This window comes from Eretmochelys imbricata, chromosome 5 (assembly GCF_965152235.1).
Source record: "Eretmochelys imbricata isolate rEreImb1 chromosome 5, rEreImb1.hap1, whole genome shotgun sequence".
Classification (NCBI taxonomy): Eukaryota; Metazoa; Chordata; order Testudines; family Cheloniidae; genus Eretmochelys; species Eretmochelys imbricata.
In genome coordinates, this window is record NC_135576.1 from 99,053,924 (window position 1) to 99,070,533 (window position 16,610).

Genomic DNA, 16,610 nt, shown 5'->3' on the forward strand with positions numbered 1-16,610 from the left:
AGACTACCCCTTCATTATATGTTTTGAAAATCCTCTCCCCTCCATGAAGCAAAAGGTTGTCTAAGTAACCCATTTCTGCAGAATTTAAGTTATTTTGAAGGATTTAGCCATTAAAGCTGATCATTGCCCTAGTTAACATTCAGAAAGTTGTCTTCACAAGTCCACAAACATTAGTATTCTGCTGCTGCTCACAACTTTGCTAAACAGAATGACCAAATTTGTCAATGATTCAGAAATTACTATTAAGATCCCTGGAGGAGAGTAAGAAATTGTCAAGAATCACGGTCACTCTGCCACTTGGGAACATTAGGAGCAAGCATAATAGCTATTTGGGATCAGGGTACGGCGGAAGAGAGGATTCAAAGAAACCGAAGAGCTAGTCTTCACTCCCTCCACTATGCCCTCACAACAGCCAAGAAGCTCTGGGAGAAGGAAGATAAGAAATGTAGCATGGAGAAAGTGAGGGAATTCCAATTGATCAGAAACTCCTAGCCACAGACAGATGTGAAAGATGGAGTTCCACCATCAATTTCTGGTAACAGCACCCTCTCCATTTACAGAAGAGGGGAAGGAGGGAAAGAGACAGATTCTCACTAGTTCTTTGCTGGTTCATCCCCATATCTGTATTTTATATTAGCCATTGGCTATTGGATAATCCTCTGAATAGTAGGTGTCTGAAATGTCTCAAGCCCTGTTTGCACCATTTAACCTGGTGCCTGGTTCTCTACATTTGATCTTAGCTAGTGTAGATGTTTTCCTACACTTTTGTTAAAATCAAAAAAATTACAGAAATGTATGACTTTCACAGAGTAAACTGGATATCTACATAAGATACTATTCCAGACTCCAGTGATCCTATTCATCCTCTCTCTCATTTCACTTTGTGCTCTAATTGTGGTATGCCATTAGCCTGTCCCTTTCTCTCCTCATTCATAAAATAGCACTTTACTCAGGGTGGATTTGATTTAAATCACTACTCAGAAAGACTCGATTTAATCATGGTTTTCTACATAAAAGTGCATTCTTGTTGGTTGTTATAACCTTAATACATGTTCTTCACAACTCAGATAGAGGTAGGTTTCATTTTTAGAAGGTATACACTATGCATTTTTAAACAGCGATTTACTTTGAAAACTTTTCAAATTAGTTTTACAACTATATCAGAAAATGAATGATTGGTTATTTCATTTACCAAAGGTAATTGAAACAGATATTTATGAAATCATTAGGAGGAGATCACCAACAGACGGACATTTAAATTGTTATATTTAACTAAAACAACAACATTAAGTATTCTGGATTTTTTAGTTCAACAGCAAACATATAATATTTTAACAAAACAAGCGTATGTTCCTCGCATCTCACATTTATCTTCAGACTTCTTCTCCTTGTCCAGATCTATTCCACCCCCAACAATCTTCTATTCATTGAACTTTTTGAAACTCTGCGGTTTAGAGAGAGGTTTAGAGAGAGGTAAGGGATTGTCTCTGTGTACACAAATTTGCAGAGGGATAATAGAGTTGAGGTCTGCTATTTCTCACCCCTATATAGTATTTATTTAAAAACATTTTTGCTGTTAACAAGCATGTTACCTCTGGAGACACAAATCCACAGTTTGAGAACTGCAAAACTAAGCATCTCTGATGGTATCTTCCAGACTGAGCACTGAGTCCCATTGGATAAATAGAAAGATTAACCTAAATAATCTACACGGAAGCCCCTTGAACCCCATAAGTTTGGGTCCCTAATCCATGAACTATTGGAACTCATTTACGAAACTTTTTAAACATTACATGAATATATTGTCTCATACTATAGAATTAATAATTCCTATTCCATGATGAGATATCTCTGAGCTATAATGTATCTTAAGATAGTTTTAATTTAGATTAAATGATTGAGGAAAATTATGAAAAAAATCCGATTTAAATAAATCAGATTTTTTTTTTTAAATAATTGATTTATAGGTAAGTAGCAATTCTACAAAAAAGGCCATATTTTTTGGAGTTAAATGCACCCACCCTACACATACTTATATCATTTGGAAGCTTATTTTACATATGTTTAGATGAGGTATAATGTGGAGCTGCCAAGTAGTGCTGTAGGTCTACAGGTGAGATGAAACAGTGGTTCCCAGAATGACGAAAAAGTGTTAAATTTTTTTTTGCACAGTTCCAGAAACACTGCAACATGACTAGGACGACAGTTTTAGTTCAATTGCGAAACCTTAATGTGGTGTTTATTGATCAAAGATACTAAAGAAAAGTGTACAGAGATTTTTACTGGTTTTGCATGGGCCGATGAAGCTGCCCTCCAATGAAGCTGTTTAGATATGGCAAAAATCAACATTCTGCAATATAACATGAAATGTTTTCACATTGCATATTCTTAATTGTCAAAATATATATCACAAGTAATAATATTTTCTATACTTTCAATTAAAATTTGCTGACCATATCAATCTCACGCTGATGATTGCATGCCCATAGTTTGTACCAGACAGCGGGCAGATATAAACCTAAATGAATTTCTAATTTAATGCTTCTCCATTGTAAGTTTTAGTACATACAATGTAGCATCTAGTCTGCCCGATGGGAGGTTTTAATTTGTAATTGCCTTTGCATGTACCATTAGCCTTTGAAATATTCTATAAACTAGCTTTTTAATTCAGTGACACTTATACACAGGTCAGTATTACTGTTACAGATGACAATACACAATTTCATACAAGGCTTCAGTCAAAGTGACCACTAAATAAAAATGGTAATTTTGATACTAACATTTAGCATTAATTCCTATCTAATTTAGCACAAGTCTATACTTGTACAAAATGAAAAATGGTGGTAGTGGTAATGTTAACAATATATTTTGGGAATTTTATCTCTCTAGGAAAGTTACAGTATATGAAGACATGGCAGTATAAGCCCCTTTAAGCTTCCATCAAAGAGAAAAAGACTTCAAACTTTGAAAAATGTCTTATTTGTCAAGAAAAACAAAAGAACGCAAAAAACTGTCAGGAGGGACCAGTGCTGGACAGAATTCTGTGATTTTGGCAGCAGAATCCAGGAGACATTAACGGTAGTGGTGGCTACCGGATGAGTTTTCTAATTTGGATGACGTGCCACGAATGCTCTGTCACAGGGGCTGCTTTCAGAAATATGCAAGCAAGTTGAATTTGGCATGTCAGAGTTATGTTGAACCAATGGAAGAAAAAAAGACTGAATCTGATCAGAGAGCATCATGTTCACCTGCTTCTATTGCCACCACAGCAAGCACGTCCTGCAGGATTGGTCCTGTTGCATTGTTTGCTTGAGAAAACACACACACAAGACAGACAAGAGAGCAACAAATCTAATGGAGGCAGCATTTCAAGGAGGAGATGACGACACATTGTGCAGAATATCTGTGGAAGACTTAATTGCTAACGATGCAGTTTAGCACTCAACATGCCTTTCTTCCTATCTGAAGGAAACAAATCAAAGCAAAACCATCCAGTTACACTGCAACAATATTCACCTTCCGACATTGCATTTCAACACCTGATTGAAGAGACAGACAATGACCTTATGTACCAGAAGGCTCTTCTCTTGTCCAAGCTGCTAAAAAGATATTAAGCTCTGCTTCATTCAGATGTAGAAACTGCAACCATTCCAGTAGCAAATGACAGGGAAAAAAAATCAGAAAAACACTATGGTTCTGCAATTTCATTCCATGCACAGTATGGACAAGGCAAGTCCACCATTGCTCTGTGGAGCACAGTAACATTAGCTGATACTATTCAAGCTGCTAGTAATCTGAAGTAGGAACTCAAGTCTTCCAAAGATTTTAGGGATGTTCTTTTGGAGAGTAAGCCTGATGAACTGCTTTCAAATGTACAAGTGATTTTGCATAATGGTGCTTCAATCCTTTGGTCTGAAATAGCTGAAATGAAAGCTTCAGAATATTATCCAAAGCCAGGTGATTGTCATTTACCGAGGTCAGCTACTTTTGTGCCCCAATTGATACAGGAGTTTGTCCTTTGGTTGATGGAGATATATAATTCAGCCAACAATTAATATCTTCTTTCAGAAGACATTCAAAGAAGATGCTTCTCAATTGCAGAGTGCATATATTTAACAGTTCCAAAATTATCTCACCATGAATTTGGGTCTTCCAATTTATTGACATACTACAGCTTCATAACTGATGCAGAGTCCATGATGAGCTGAGGTGGTCCATCACTAGTGCTCCAAAAACTGAAGTAGAAAAACTCCAGGAGGTGTGTTCTTTCCAAATGGAGTTGTACCACTTGATGCTGCTGGAATTCTCATCCATTAAGGAGATAATAATATAGGGTATGTCTACACTGCAAAAAACACCCTTGGCTGGCCCAGGTCAGTTGATTTGGACTCACAGGGCTCAGGCTGCAGTGTTATAAAATTGCAGTGTAGACATTTGGGCTTGGGCTGGAGTCTGGGCTCTCAGACCCTATGACAGGGGACGGTCTCAGAGTCTGGGCTCCAGCCCAAGCATCCATAAAGTTGCAGTATAATCCTCCAACCTGAGCCCAAGCCCCACAAGCCCAAGTCAGCTGACCCAGGCCAGCTGCAAGTGTTTTATTGCAGTGCAGATATACCCAGGACCAGCTCTAGGCACCAGCAAAGCAACCATGTGGTGGGGGCAGCACAATTCCAGGGGAGGCATTCCAGTGACTTTTTTTTGCGCGCGCGCTTGGGCAGTTGCGCTCTCGGAGCTGGGGGCGGCAAATTTTTTGCTTGGGGCAGCAAAAAAACCTAGAGCCAGCCCTGGATATACCCATAGACAAAAATGTACAGACCACTAATGGAAACAAGGCCTTCTACTCCATGGCTAGAGTGGTATTTCAAGAACAGTCTGCAGACAGTCCAGCATCACAAGAAATACCAGTGAACCATGGGAAAGAAAAGACACTTGCTTCATATTGCATAAGAAATTCTGATTGCCCAGAGAAAGTATTTGAAAAACCTAGAACACCTCCAGAACAGACTACCCATGAAAAAGTATTTGAGAAAAACTTATTACCTACAAATGAACACTAGCTGATATCTCTCCTGGGGTTTTTTAAGACTACCACCTCCTGATGTCCTACCAATACCAAATGATAATGATATTGTTAGAGACACAAGGTGGGTGAGGTAATATATTTTATTGGAGCAACTTCTGTTGGTGAGAGAGACAAACTTTTGAGCTTACACAGAGCTCTTCTTCAGGTCTGGGAAACTAAACCAACTAACTAATGGTCCCTTGAAATATGCGTTAACTACTTATGTTTAACAATCTGTTCAAATCTTGCATTTAGCAGTGACACCTGGAGTTAGTTTCCCAGGCCTGAAGAAGATCTCTGTGTAAGCTCGAAAGTTTGTCTCTCTCACCAACAGAAGTTGGTCCAATAAAAGTTATTACCTCACCTACTTTGTCTCTTTAATATCCTGGGACAAACATGGCTACAACAACACCGCATATAGCAATGGGTGATACTGTTCACATTCAGGTGATTGTATTTTGGACTGGTTTCAACCACAAGCTTGCACCAAAGAAAAGCAACTACATGGCAGGTACCTATGCACTAATTCTACCTCCAAAGAGCAAAATATGCCACATTTATAGGCAAGCAGCAAACATGATTGATGTGGTTGACTTAATGTACTACTGTGGATGCCAAACCAGCTGCCATGGCCACAGTCTATACTACAATGCTGAAATGTAAAGAAATGTCAGCAGGTCTAGGACAACAGCATGCTGCTCAGAAATGGATTCAGACTATCTATGTTGTTCCTCAGCAAGTGAAATGGACCTTCCCAAATGAACTTGGTACCAATGTGATTCACCTGGGTGGTTTTCACACCCTGTACCGCTTTATTGCATGTATTGGGAAATTCTGAGGAGACTCACGATTGCTAGACCTTGTTGATTCTGATGTACATGTAGCTTGCAATGAAGATCAAATGCTTGCTGGCAAGAAATTCAGCCATGCTTTATATGGCTTGACTCTAGCATCTGAGGCCAGGAGCATGCTGTACAAATTTATTATTAGACTTTGTTTTACCCTTTAGATGGTTGTAAGGCTGTGAAGTCAAAGAAATCCAATTTTATGTCCTGAAATACACAGAGTCATTAAACTAACAGAAAAGAATACAAATATTTCACAGTGGTCATTTTAACATGTTGATGGTGTCACTGTTTACCCCATTTCTATGGTAACAGCACTACTTGACAGCTCCACATCATACCTTAAAGTAGACATAAGCTTTTAGATAATATATGACTTCAAGTAAAGCACGTAAACAAGTGTTTGCAGCAGAAGTTAACATTTTTATTACAAACTATTTCTTAGTGACAAAAATCTTACTTCCAAAATAAAACATGTAAGTATAGTTTCATTTTTAAGTGATTAAAAATAAATATATACTGTCCAAGTTTTTCAAAAACAGGACGTTAAGTTAGGCTGCTAAATGTTTAGGCACCATATTTAGGGTAGTATTTTCAAAAGCATGAAAAGTAACTTTGCAGCACAATTCCCAATGACTTCAAACCCTGATGGAGGAGTATAGCCTACTCAAAGCTCTTCAGCTTTTTTAACTTGTGAAAGTTCAATGTATGGGATGGCAGAGTTGGTTTCAATTATCATACAAGGGCTATTTGCTCATCAAATTTTGCATTTGATTGAATTGTTCTCACAGTAAGGATGTTACTGAGACTCTAAACTTGTCATTTTCAGCACAAATTTTTGTAATATGAGATTTCTCAGTAAAAGAAGTCTATGTAAAAAACTTGCTTTAGGAAGGGCAGTACTATCTGTCCCTGAGATTTTATTACAGTTAAGCCATTTGACAGGCTATTTTTATCACATATAGCATCTACAGACCTTGTTCAAACAAACATAACTATGCTGAGAATAGACTAAGTGAGGTTTATTCTTCCAAGATCTATTAATTTATCCCATCGGTAATGCAGTGTTTGCAGTCTACTTTGTGACTAACCACAAAATTTCTTGAGTCCGCTTCCACTGTATATATGCATGTCCCGATTGTACCACTTTCATCTGCCTTTCTTTACCTTCTTGTACTAGGATCTACCTTGATTAGTTTTGATATGGTGCTATTATTCCTTGTTCTTTCCTTACCACTTTCTGCCTCTGTTTACAATATTTTGTATTATCAGAAGCTGGAGAGCTATCATATTCAGTTTCTTTCTCTTTCCCTTGTCTATGTATTCCTTGAATATCCTCCTGGATTTTGCTAACTCACTCTTCCTGTACCACCCACATTGTGATAGGCCTCTCTCTGAGACAGTATTCTCTGCATGACAGCAAAATTCTCATTCTCTGACATGTGTTTGGAGAGACTTGGGTTTACACCTGCATTGGCGACTGCACTCATTTCTTCTCTCCTGTTGGGTTTTAAGAAGAGAGTGTCCCTAAACTATGCTGTAGCTAAGTGTCCATCATTCATTCCTTTGCCTGTGTAACAGGGTAGCCTGATTCCTTTGAGGGAAGTTGTGTTCCAGGAAAAGCCAGTCCTGTTCTAAAACTTGGAATTGTGGGATCTGCATTTCCCCAGAAGGAGATTGAACGAAGTATTAAGATGATAGAGGTTGCTCCATAGTAGTTTACCAGTGAGAGACTGGCTACTCACAGTCTTCTTGCTTACTTGATTCATCACTTGACTGAACTACATATTTTGTTACCAATAAGCAACATGTGAGGCAAAACTGTAGAAAAGAGATCTTTATTGCATATGCTGAATGGCCAGAGTTAGATGTTGAGGCTCTACAGTTTCTGGGCAAATAGTCTAACCCCACCTTGCCTTCTTGAGCCTGGTGCACAAGCAAGAAGGTCTCTGACCCTCTTCACCAAGTCCCACCCACCCCTTGCATTTTCACCATGCTATGGGGAAAAAACACATACATAATTAACTTCCGGTTCCACTTATACTATACCCCCTGTTCTTAAAGGGGTTGATCCTTCGAACAAGGTTGGCTATCTCCATTCCACAAGAACACAGAATGCCCATCTCTATTATAAAACCACAATATCTTGTCTTTAAACTGTAGGTTACAATATGTAAATCCTCAAACACACCAGAAGAGGAAACTAAGACATACAAAGAAGAAAATCTCAAAAGATCTACTTGAGGTGAAGTAGATTTTTTAAGTCCCACCTTTTCCTATTATTTTCCATTCACCTAAGGTGTTGTCTGGTATTCTATTGTCCAGGTGAAAGACTGTTGCACCATCTTTAACAAACAAAACACACACCTTCACCACCCCACGCCTTCTTTCTGGTAATACAGTCCTTGCTATCTTCCTTTTATATTATCCTACAATTACTCATGGAATCTTATTAGGATGATGGTTGTACTATTGTACTGTTTCCATTCTCAGGAGAAAAAAAAACAGATTCCCTTTCATTAGCCATGCCTTCCCATATTACAGTTTTTCTCCTTTGATTTAAAAAGGACAACAGAACCTCATCTTGCGCTGAGGAAGCAATCATTTCATATTTCTTCTTTCTTTCTCCAACTCTGCAACCAGATGCCCACCCATCACCAAGACATGCAGATGTTGGCAGGTCAGTTACTCCTGGTCCTAGAACCAATTTGTCTACCAAGGTTCACTGTTTCCTCAAGATCCAGGATAACCTCCTTCAGTTTTTTCCCCCTCCTCACTGGTAATCAGCTATCACCGTGGCATCTCTTTCCTACCCAAGCAACAAGTTTACTAGTTAATCAGCTTCTAATATCACCTCCTGTGCTTTGTTTCAAAGAAGTCTCTTCTGAATGGGTCAGTCTTTGTTCAACCACCCCATACAGGTTTGAGGCCAACTGTTTGGTTCCTTTTAGTCTACAAGAAATGTTATGCTACCTTTTATTATTTTACGCTGCCTCTCCTTCCTCCCTATTCTTCTGCCTGTTGTCTTTTCTGTTTGTTTGATGCAGTCTAAGTTCTTTGGGGCAAGAACCCAACAAGTACTATGCGAAGTTATGTTGCAATGCAAGGTTGGAGAAAGGTTCCTGAAGAGTTTTAATTTTATTTTTATTAAATATAGAACAATTTGGATATAATTACATGTTATATTAATGATTATAAGTGTTTACATAAAACAGTATTTGCATCACTTAACATTAAATACACCAAAATCTAACACGATTAAGTCAAAACACTTGCTTTCTATATACCACTTTTCTTTCTTTTTCTGCATGCCGGGAGCCTCCCTTAAAGATTAGACAAGCTGCAGCAGAAAATGACAAATTGTTAGCTAGCTAATGGATCATTTCTTACAAACCAGTTATCTGACACTTTAAAATTTATTATAGTAAGCTTGTGCTTCAATAAAGTACACTTTACACACCACAAATCACCAGTGCCTCAATAGATGCTGTCTACAAAACTTTTTACAAATCTGTTTATTAAAACAGAAACACAAGATAAACTCAGCAAAAATGGTTTTAGTACTTACAGTTCAATTTCAACCAAGCCTTTAGAGCACCCTCGCTTTACATATAGACCAACCTGCAGAGCAAAAGTTACAGGAACCAGTATTTTAGATTATTAAACACAAAAGGTATCTATTAAAAATATATTTAAAAATCAGACTTAAGACAATTTAGATTTAATGTATAGGTATGTGAATAACTAGTACCAATTTACAATGCTGCCATGCATACAATTCCCTCACATGTAGTTACAATAAAGACTATGCCTGGGCAATAACTAAAGAAATCCTTTTACGAGGAAATTAGAATTTTATACAAAACTTCTCCCTCCCCCCTTCCCTCCCCAAAGCTTCAATTTCTTCTACGGGGGAAAGGGAGAGTTTGGTTCTTTTTTGTCCTTCATGATATGCTCCAAGACTGATGCCCTATATTAGACTGGTCCTTGAATCAAGTTACACAGAAGAAGGAATTTCAGACAAAATCATATTGCCTACTGCTAGAAAATACAAATGAATGTGATTAAAAGATGAGTATGCTGATTTGGCCCAAAGCCCATCTATTTTTACAAAAAATTGAACCCCTTGGGCATGGGGAGGAAAAAGTCATTTAGAAGTCTGGAACAATTAAAGGGATTCAGCCTGACAGCTGTATAATCCATCGTCACTAAACCAACTTTAAATATACCCTCTTAATTTGCAAAAACACATATAAAAAAGTCAAACCAACAAATAAGTAGATTAGAAAATCCTACTGCCTATTCAAAAGGTCCACTTTCAACATACCATAAACACACTTCTCCTTTATAAAAGTGTAGTGTATTAAAGAAAAAAATGAAATTTTATTCACCTGTAAACAGACTTTTTAAAGATGGACTCTACATATTCATGGAATACGCTGATAGTGCAGCACTGATGGTGGAACCTTCTTGTAGCAGTAAAATGCTCCAACAAGCACTATAAGGGCTGCAATGTCACTGCAACATATGAACAGGATGTGCAGAGCCTACCCAAAGAACTACATTTAAGGATTCTCTGCACTTGGGCGTTGTTCCCAATTAACCCCTTATGTTGACATTCTTACTCAGGAATAAGAGTGATTTGTTCCTGCTTACATACATCTAAAATGTATTAAGATAACAGGAACAAGGCACTCTTATTTTGGAGTAAGAGTGTTCACATTGCTAATAATGCTGTCAATAACACACTTCAACCCTCTATAAGGCTCTTACCCAAAAGCATTATGTGCCCCAAAATCATCTAACTTGCTCTCTAACACAAAGCCCTTTGATATCAATTATCAACAGATAAGCACCTCAGACTTTCACAGATTCCATGCATTTTGGAAGTTCTGATGAAAAAAGATTTAAAAGTGAAACACTACAAAGTCAGAAAATATAAGAATTACCACTATTCCTACATGCTTCAATTTATCTAATCAGGTTGTGTTAGCTACAAAATTTTAAGAGGTCCCAACATGAATCAAGTGCTTCCAGACTGAACACAAGAGCTCAGTTAGGTTGATAAGCAGAAGACCAACATTACAGCTGCAGATCTCTTTGTAGATTTACAGCAGACCTGGACAATTCAGAGAGATTTTGTTTCTGCAGCAGATTGACCTGCTGAGGTGTTATTATCCACCTGCAGTTTACAAAGCACCAGGATTATGGTTATTCCTGTTGGACTGGGCCCTAAATTATTAAATGACATGTCTAGATCTCAAAAATTTGCACTCACCTTGTCTGCACGCCCTATGAAAGAAGGTTTTCCTGCCAATCCCAGACAGATGGCACACACAATGCTTGACTTTCCTGTTCCATTGGCTCCTACTATCATGTTCAAATGGGGTCCTGGAGACACTTCACAATTATCGTATGTTCTAAAAGAAACCATCATTTGAGGCTAATAGACAGGGATATGGACCAGAAAAATCAACCACAATTTCATGCAAAACAAGCATATTTGCCTCAGCGCCATTCTGACATTGTTTTAAATATGATAAACCAATACTTCTAACAATACCGCAGATAAGATTGAAGTCTTTTCAAAATATTGTTTTCTAGAAAAACTCAACAATGCCAAAAAAACCCTAATCCCATATCATTTAACACAGTGTAATGAAAATATACCAGCTGCAGCACATATCTATCCTTTACCACGATGACTGCGGAGAATGAAAAGCTTAGGGTAAAATCCTGGCTCCATTGAATCAACTGCATAGCCCCTCTTGACATCAATGGAGCCAAGATTTCATCCTTAATATTTTTACCCCAAAAAAGTTAGTCTTTTAGAGAAAATGGATAAGTTGAATTTTGCAAGGCTGATTTAAACACTTTTTGTTCAGTTGATTGTTTCTAAGTCTGTCAGATTTGACTCATGTAGGCAGAGGGCTGTCTCCTGTAGTTGCAGATCTTAGAAGGCATAACCTGCACCGACGGCCTGTGTGATATCACAGCAAGCCAGATCTAAAATCTGCAGCATAGTCCCTGACTGTCAGTAGACTGAAATTTCCAGTCCAATCTGAAATTTCTATGATAAATTAATATAGTTACAAAATCTGAGAATTTTAATTAAAACTAATATTAAAGAGCTCTTTGGGGTAGGGGCAATGGTTTTGTTATATGTTTGAACAGTGCCTAGCATAGTGAAGTAATGATCTATTACTGGAGTTCCTAAGCGCTAATGCACTACAAATAATTAATAAAATTAGTACAGTCAGTACTGTACCTCCTGTGCCATTTATTTTTACATTAAATTCAGTATCTTCTATTGTCCATTCATTTTCAATTTTTCAAATGCAAGAGATTTTACTGACAACACATAGCCGCACTTAGAAGAGCTCAGGGATATAAGTAACAGCTTGTCTTCATGTATAGCAGTACAGCTGCGCCACTGTAGCACTTCACTGAAGACACTACTATGTCTTCAAAGACCTTCTCCTGTTGGTGCAGTTTGTCCACCTCCTGGAGAGGCAGCAGCTATGTCGGTGAGAGAAGCCATCCCGTCAACACAGCACTGTCTACACAGGGGGTTAGATCAGTATAAGTTCATCACTCAGGGGTGTGAAAAATCTACACCACTAAGCAACAGTTATACTGATAGTGGTCTGTAAAGCAGACCTCGCCTAAAGATTTGGTTGCCGAAGATGAGTGGGAGACAGGCTGTGCAGCAGACACATAACCTAAATGTTTCTTCTTTAAATGATCAAGCAGTTGACTACTTCATGCTGAGGCTTAAACTGTCATACTTTAGGTGTCAGTGTTAACCTACTGTGATCCATAGGGCAGTTCACACCTCCAAAAGCAGTTGTTTCCCAATCAGGAAGACGACAGCGCTGTCCTTACATTTACCGTTTTAAGGTTTCTGTCCCCAGCCATAAAGCTAGAGCAGTTTTTTTTCTGGAGATGTGGAACACGAAAGGCGCGGGAAGCTAGCCAGTACCCAGCGCCTAGCCCAAGCCGTTTGTGAATGCCGGCCAGGCGCTGTCCAACACTGAAGGTATAACCAGGGACACACACGCTGCCCGTTTTACAAGGCGGCCGACACAGGGCCACTCTAGTCTCCTGAAGCCGCTAGTGCGCAGAACTAGGCCGGCCGCAGCAGCCCGAGCACCCGGGGTCAGCACAAGCCGCACCGGCCAGCCAGCTCCGCCCACACGGCTGGGGGGAGGCCCCCGCGTTCCCACACCGCAGCCGGGCTCCCTCCCGCTACGCACGTGACAGCAGGGGCAGGACGGCGCCTCCACCGCCCATGGTCACGTTTGCGACCCAGGCCGGGCCGAGCAGTGCCTGGCGTGATCTCCTGACTCCCGGAGCTGGGCCCTTAGCCGAGTGCCAAACGCCCGCCTCCCCACGGCCCAGCCGGCGGCCCCCCAGCACGAGCCTCAGCCCCCACCAGCCAGGTCGCTCTCGCCCGGCGCCTCCCCTCGCCCCTGCAGCAGGGGGCGCCGCACTCACAGGAAATTCTCCATAGTGACCCTGACTATGGAGCCCTCCACGAAGGGCGACTGCGGCTGCCCACGGCCGCTTCCCTCCGGCCCGGCAGCCCCCGAGCCTCGCTTCCTCCACCCGGCGCCGCTGCCGGTAGTGGCGGCCCCGAGTTTCCGTTTGCCCGGGGCCGCCATCTTTGCGCCAAGCTGAAGCACCGCCCACCACCTGAAACTCTTGTCGCGCGCCGTTAAGATAAAAACGAGCCCGACACCGCGCGCCCTATTCCCATTGGTAGACTGGGACGGACCGGGGAGAGGCAGAGTCCATTGGCTAATGGAACACCGGGCCTCACGCGAAATCTCACTGGTTGAGAGATGGAGGGGTGGGGTCAATTCGTTACTTTCAGTTTAGTACGCAGGGTCCGTTCGCGCGACAGGGAGAGGAGGAGCCGTCCCACAAGCCGGCCAGCCTGTTCGGTCACGTGGTACATTTCTGTCTGGGGGGGTGGTGACGTTGGATGTGGCGGGCATTCTGGTAGGGTTTTATATGGCGATCGGAGGAGGGCGGTATAATAGCGTCCGGGCTTGAACCCCTGTCTCCGCGTAGAAGCCGCGCCTCATTTGCATACGCCGGAATCACGGAGGGTTGTCCCCCACCTGAGGAGGAAACTGCCTGCAGCTCGCCGCCTGCTGTGCAGCCATCAAAGACTACATTGCCCAGCGTGCAGCGCGGCAAGCGGGCGCCCCCCTTCCCCGTGACTGGCTGAGCATGGCGCGGTGGGAGAGGGAGTTCTCTTGAGCCCCTCCCCCCATTTTGCGGGCTGCTGCTCTCTGGTTCGGGGTGGGTGGAGGTGTCTGTTTTCCCTGGCTGGGCTGATTGACCCATGCGCGAAGCAGGGCTCAGCCTTTCGGGCTGGGGCAAGGGCAGGACGGGAATTGTTCACCCCACCAGCTGCCTGCAGGCAGGGGCATGCCTGAAACGGCCCAGGCCAGGCCCCGCCCCGGGTTTCTGTTTCAAAGTGGTTTCAGAGTAGCAGCCATGTTTGTCTGTATCCACAAAAAGAAAAGGAGGACTTGTGGCTCCTTAGAGACTAGCAATGGCAGCAGCCTTCGCTGCTGTGCAACGTGCCAGGACAGGCACCAGGAGGCTGCTGCACCACTTCTCCGATGCTGCTTTGGTGGAGGTGGCCAGGTACAGGCATGGCCCTGACACCTGTGGACAATTTTATAAGTGTTGTATAAAAATGCTAGACTTCTAAATACTATGATGGGTGAACTGGACTGTCTGGTACTATTAAGTGAGACTATTGATATAAATGAAATCACAGAAATTTAGTGAACTTATGATAATCTATGGGGTACAGTAATACCACAGTATAGAATCACAGGGTTGGAAGGGACCTCAGGAGGTCATCTAGTCCAACCCCATCTCAAAGCAGGACCAATCTCCCATTTTTGTCCCAGATCCCTAAATGGCCCCCTTAGGGATTGAACTCACAACCCTGGGTTTAGCAGGCTAATACTCAAACCACTGAGCTATCCCTCCCCTGATAGAACGATACAGTAGGTTGCATCAGTGGGGAAGTGGTACTATATATGAAAGAGAGTCAAATATAGTAAAAATCTAAAATCTCTATGGATATAAATTCCATTCTTGAATAATGAGTATAGCAGTAGGAACATATTACCGACCATCTGACCAAGATAGTGATTGTAACATGCTCTGGGAGATTAGAGAGTCTATAAGAAAACAGTAATAATGGGAGATTTTTAACTATCCCCACATTGACTGGGTACATGTCACCTCAGGACAGGATGTTGAAATAAAGTTTCTAGACACCATAAATGACTGCTTCTTGAAGCAGCTAGTCCTGGACCCACAAGGGGAGAGGTAATACTTGATTCAGTCCTATTAATTTCATTAAAACAGTCCTATCATACCATGTGCCAGTAAGAGGCCCTTCAGGAGGGAAGGTGATTTTATATGCTGAGAAGCAAGGGGTAGGAGAGAAGCTAGGAGCAGGGCTCAGATGGTTTACGGTTAGTCAGATGAAGAGTTCCTGGCATGGAGACAAGCTAGCTGCTGGTATCTTAGTATTGTTTGACACCAGATGCATTTACATTTTTAATATGTCTCAAAGTGCCATTTTCAATTCACTCCTCTATCCCCTCCCTGATATTTGAAATTGGGAAGCATAAAAACTATTGCTGTTTCAAAAAAACATACTAAGGTGATTTCAAACTGAGGGTGGTGTTATTGTCTTTTCCACAAGATGGCAGCATAATCAAGCAGTTCTTCCGTAGAAAAAGAATTTTAAAGGCATATGTGATATACAATAATGAACAAACAAGTCCTTCAGGAATATGCTTGTTTTAGTTATTTGCAATCAACTAGGGAGCAGGGGCAGAGATAGCCTTCAAAATGGAAGCTGCTGGATTGTATGGAACATTAGTCACAGGGATTGTTCCTAAAAGTCATTGGTTATTCAACATCCTTTTCCTTCTTTTTGAGGAGGGCCCTCAACAGATTCATTTTAGGGATGGGTGGGTATTCCACCATCACTGTTGGAACTGGCAGGACTTCCACCAATGGCATTAGGGTTTCTGCAACTCCCTTTCCTTACAGCTGAGCTGACACTCTCAGTTGTCAATATAGCTCCAGCCATAAAGAGTGGGGCAACTAGATTAAGAAGTTACATGAAAGTAAAACTGAAGTAACAGAGTGGTGAGCCCTTATGTTAAACAAAGATTAATCTAATACTGGGCCAGAATCTGGTCTCATTTACACTAGTGTAAACCCAAAATAACTGTATTAAATTTGATATCAACTGGATTTACACCAGTGTAACTGATAAGAATTTGTCCCTCTTAAGTAATAAAAATATGCAAAAAGAGGAGCTGATAGAACATATACATACAAAATAAAGAGGACAATATTACAAACAACAAAGGGACAATGGAAAGGTCTGTCGTGCTCTCAGGACAATGCCAGTTTTAGTGCAATATAATTTGTTTCCAGAACAACCAAATATAAACCACTGAGTGTTTGGGATCCTGTAATTGCTTTTGAAGGCTCTGTTTACATACCTATACTGGAATAGTCCACAGAACTGGGCTCATAGCAGTTGCATGAGGATTTATTTTTAAAGACATCTGAAGAGATTTTTAGATGGCTGATTTATACGACATGTCATATAGCTTAGGTATCAGCTTCAATTCTTTGCTTTGCTGTGA

At 41.0% G+C, this 16,610-nt stretch overlaps 1 protein-coding gene across 2 annotated transcripts in view; it reads right to left on the reverse strand.

Annotated features, from left to right (window-relative positions):
* SMC5 (structural maintenance of chromosomes 5) overlaps positions 1–13,744 on the reverse strand; it is a 75,469-nt gene extending 61,725 nt beyond the window's left edge. The window contains exons 1-3 of one of the 2 annotated variants that reach the window (XM_077817594.1): positions 13,405–13,744; positions 11,186–11,327; positions 9,476–9,528 (exon numbers count right to left, since the gene is read on the reverse strand). In XM_077817594.1, the coding sequence (XP_077673720.1) occupies positions 9,476–9,528; positions 11,186–11,327; positions 13,405–13,571 (362 nt within the window). In that variant the 5' untranslated portion in view covers positions 13,572–13,744. Of the gene's footprint in view, positions 1–9,475; positions 9,529–11,185; positions 11,351–13,404 lie in introns of both variants that reach the window. The other variant, XM_077817595.1, reaches the window with a different exon arrangement.
* Positions 13,745–16,610: the final 2,866 nt, after the last annotated feature.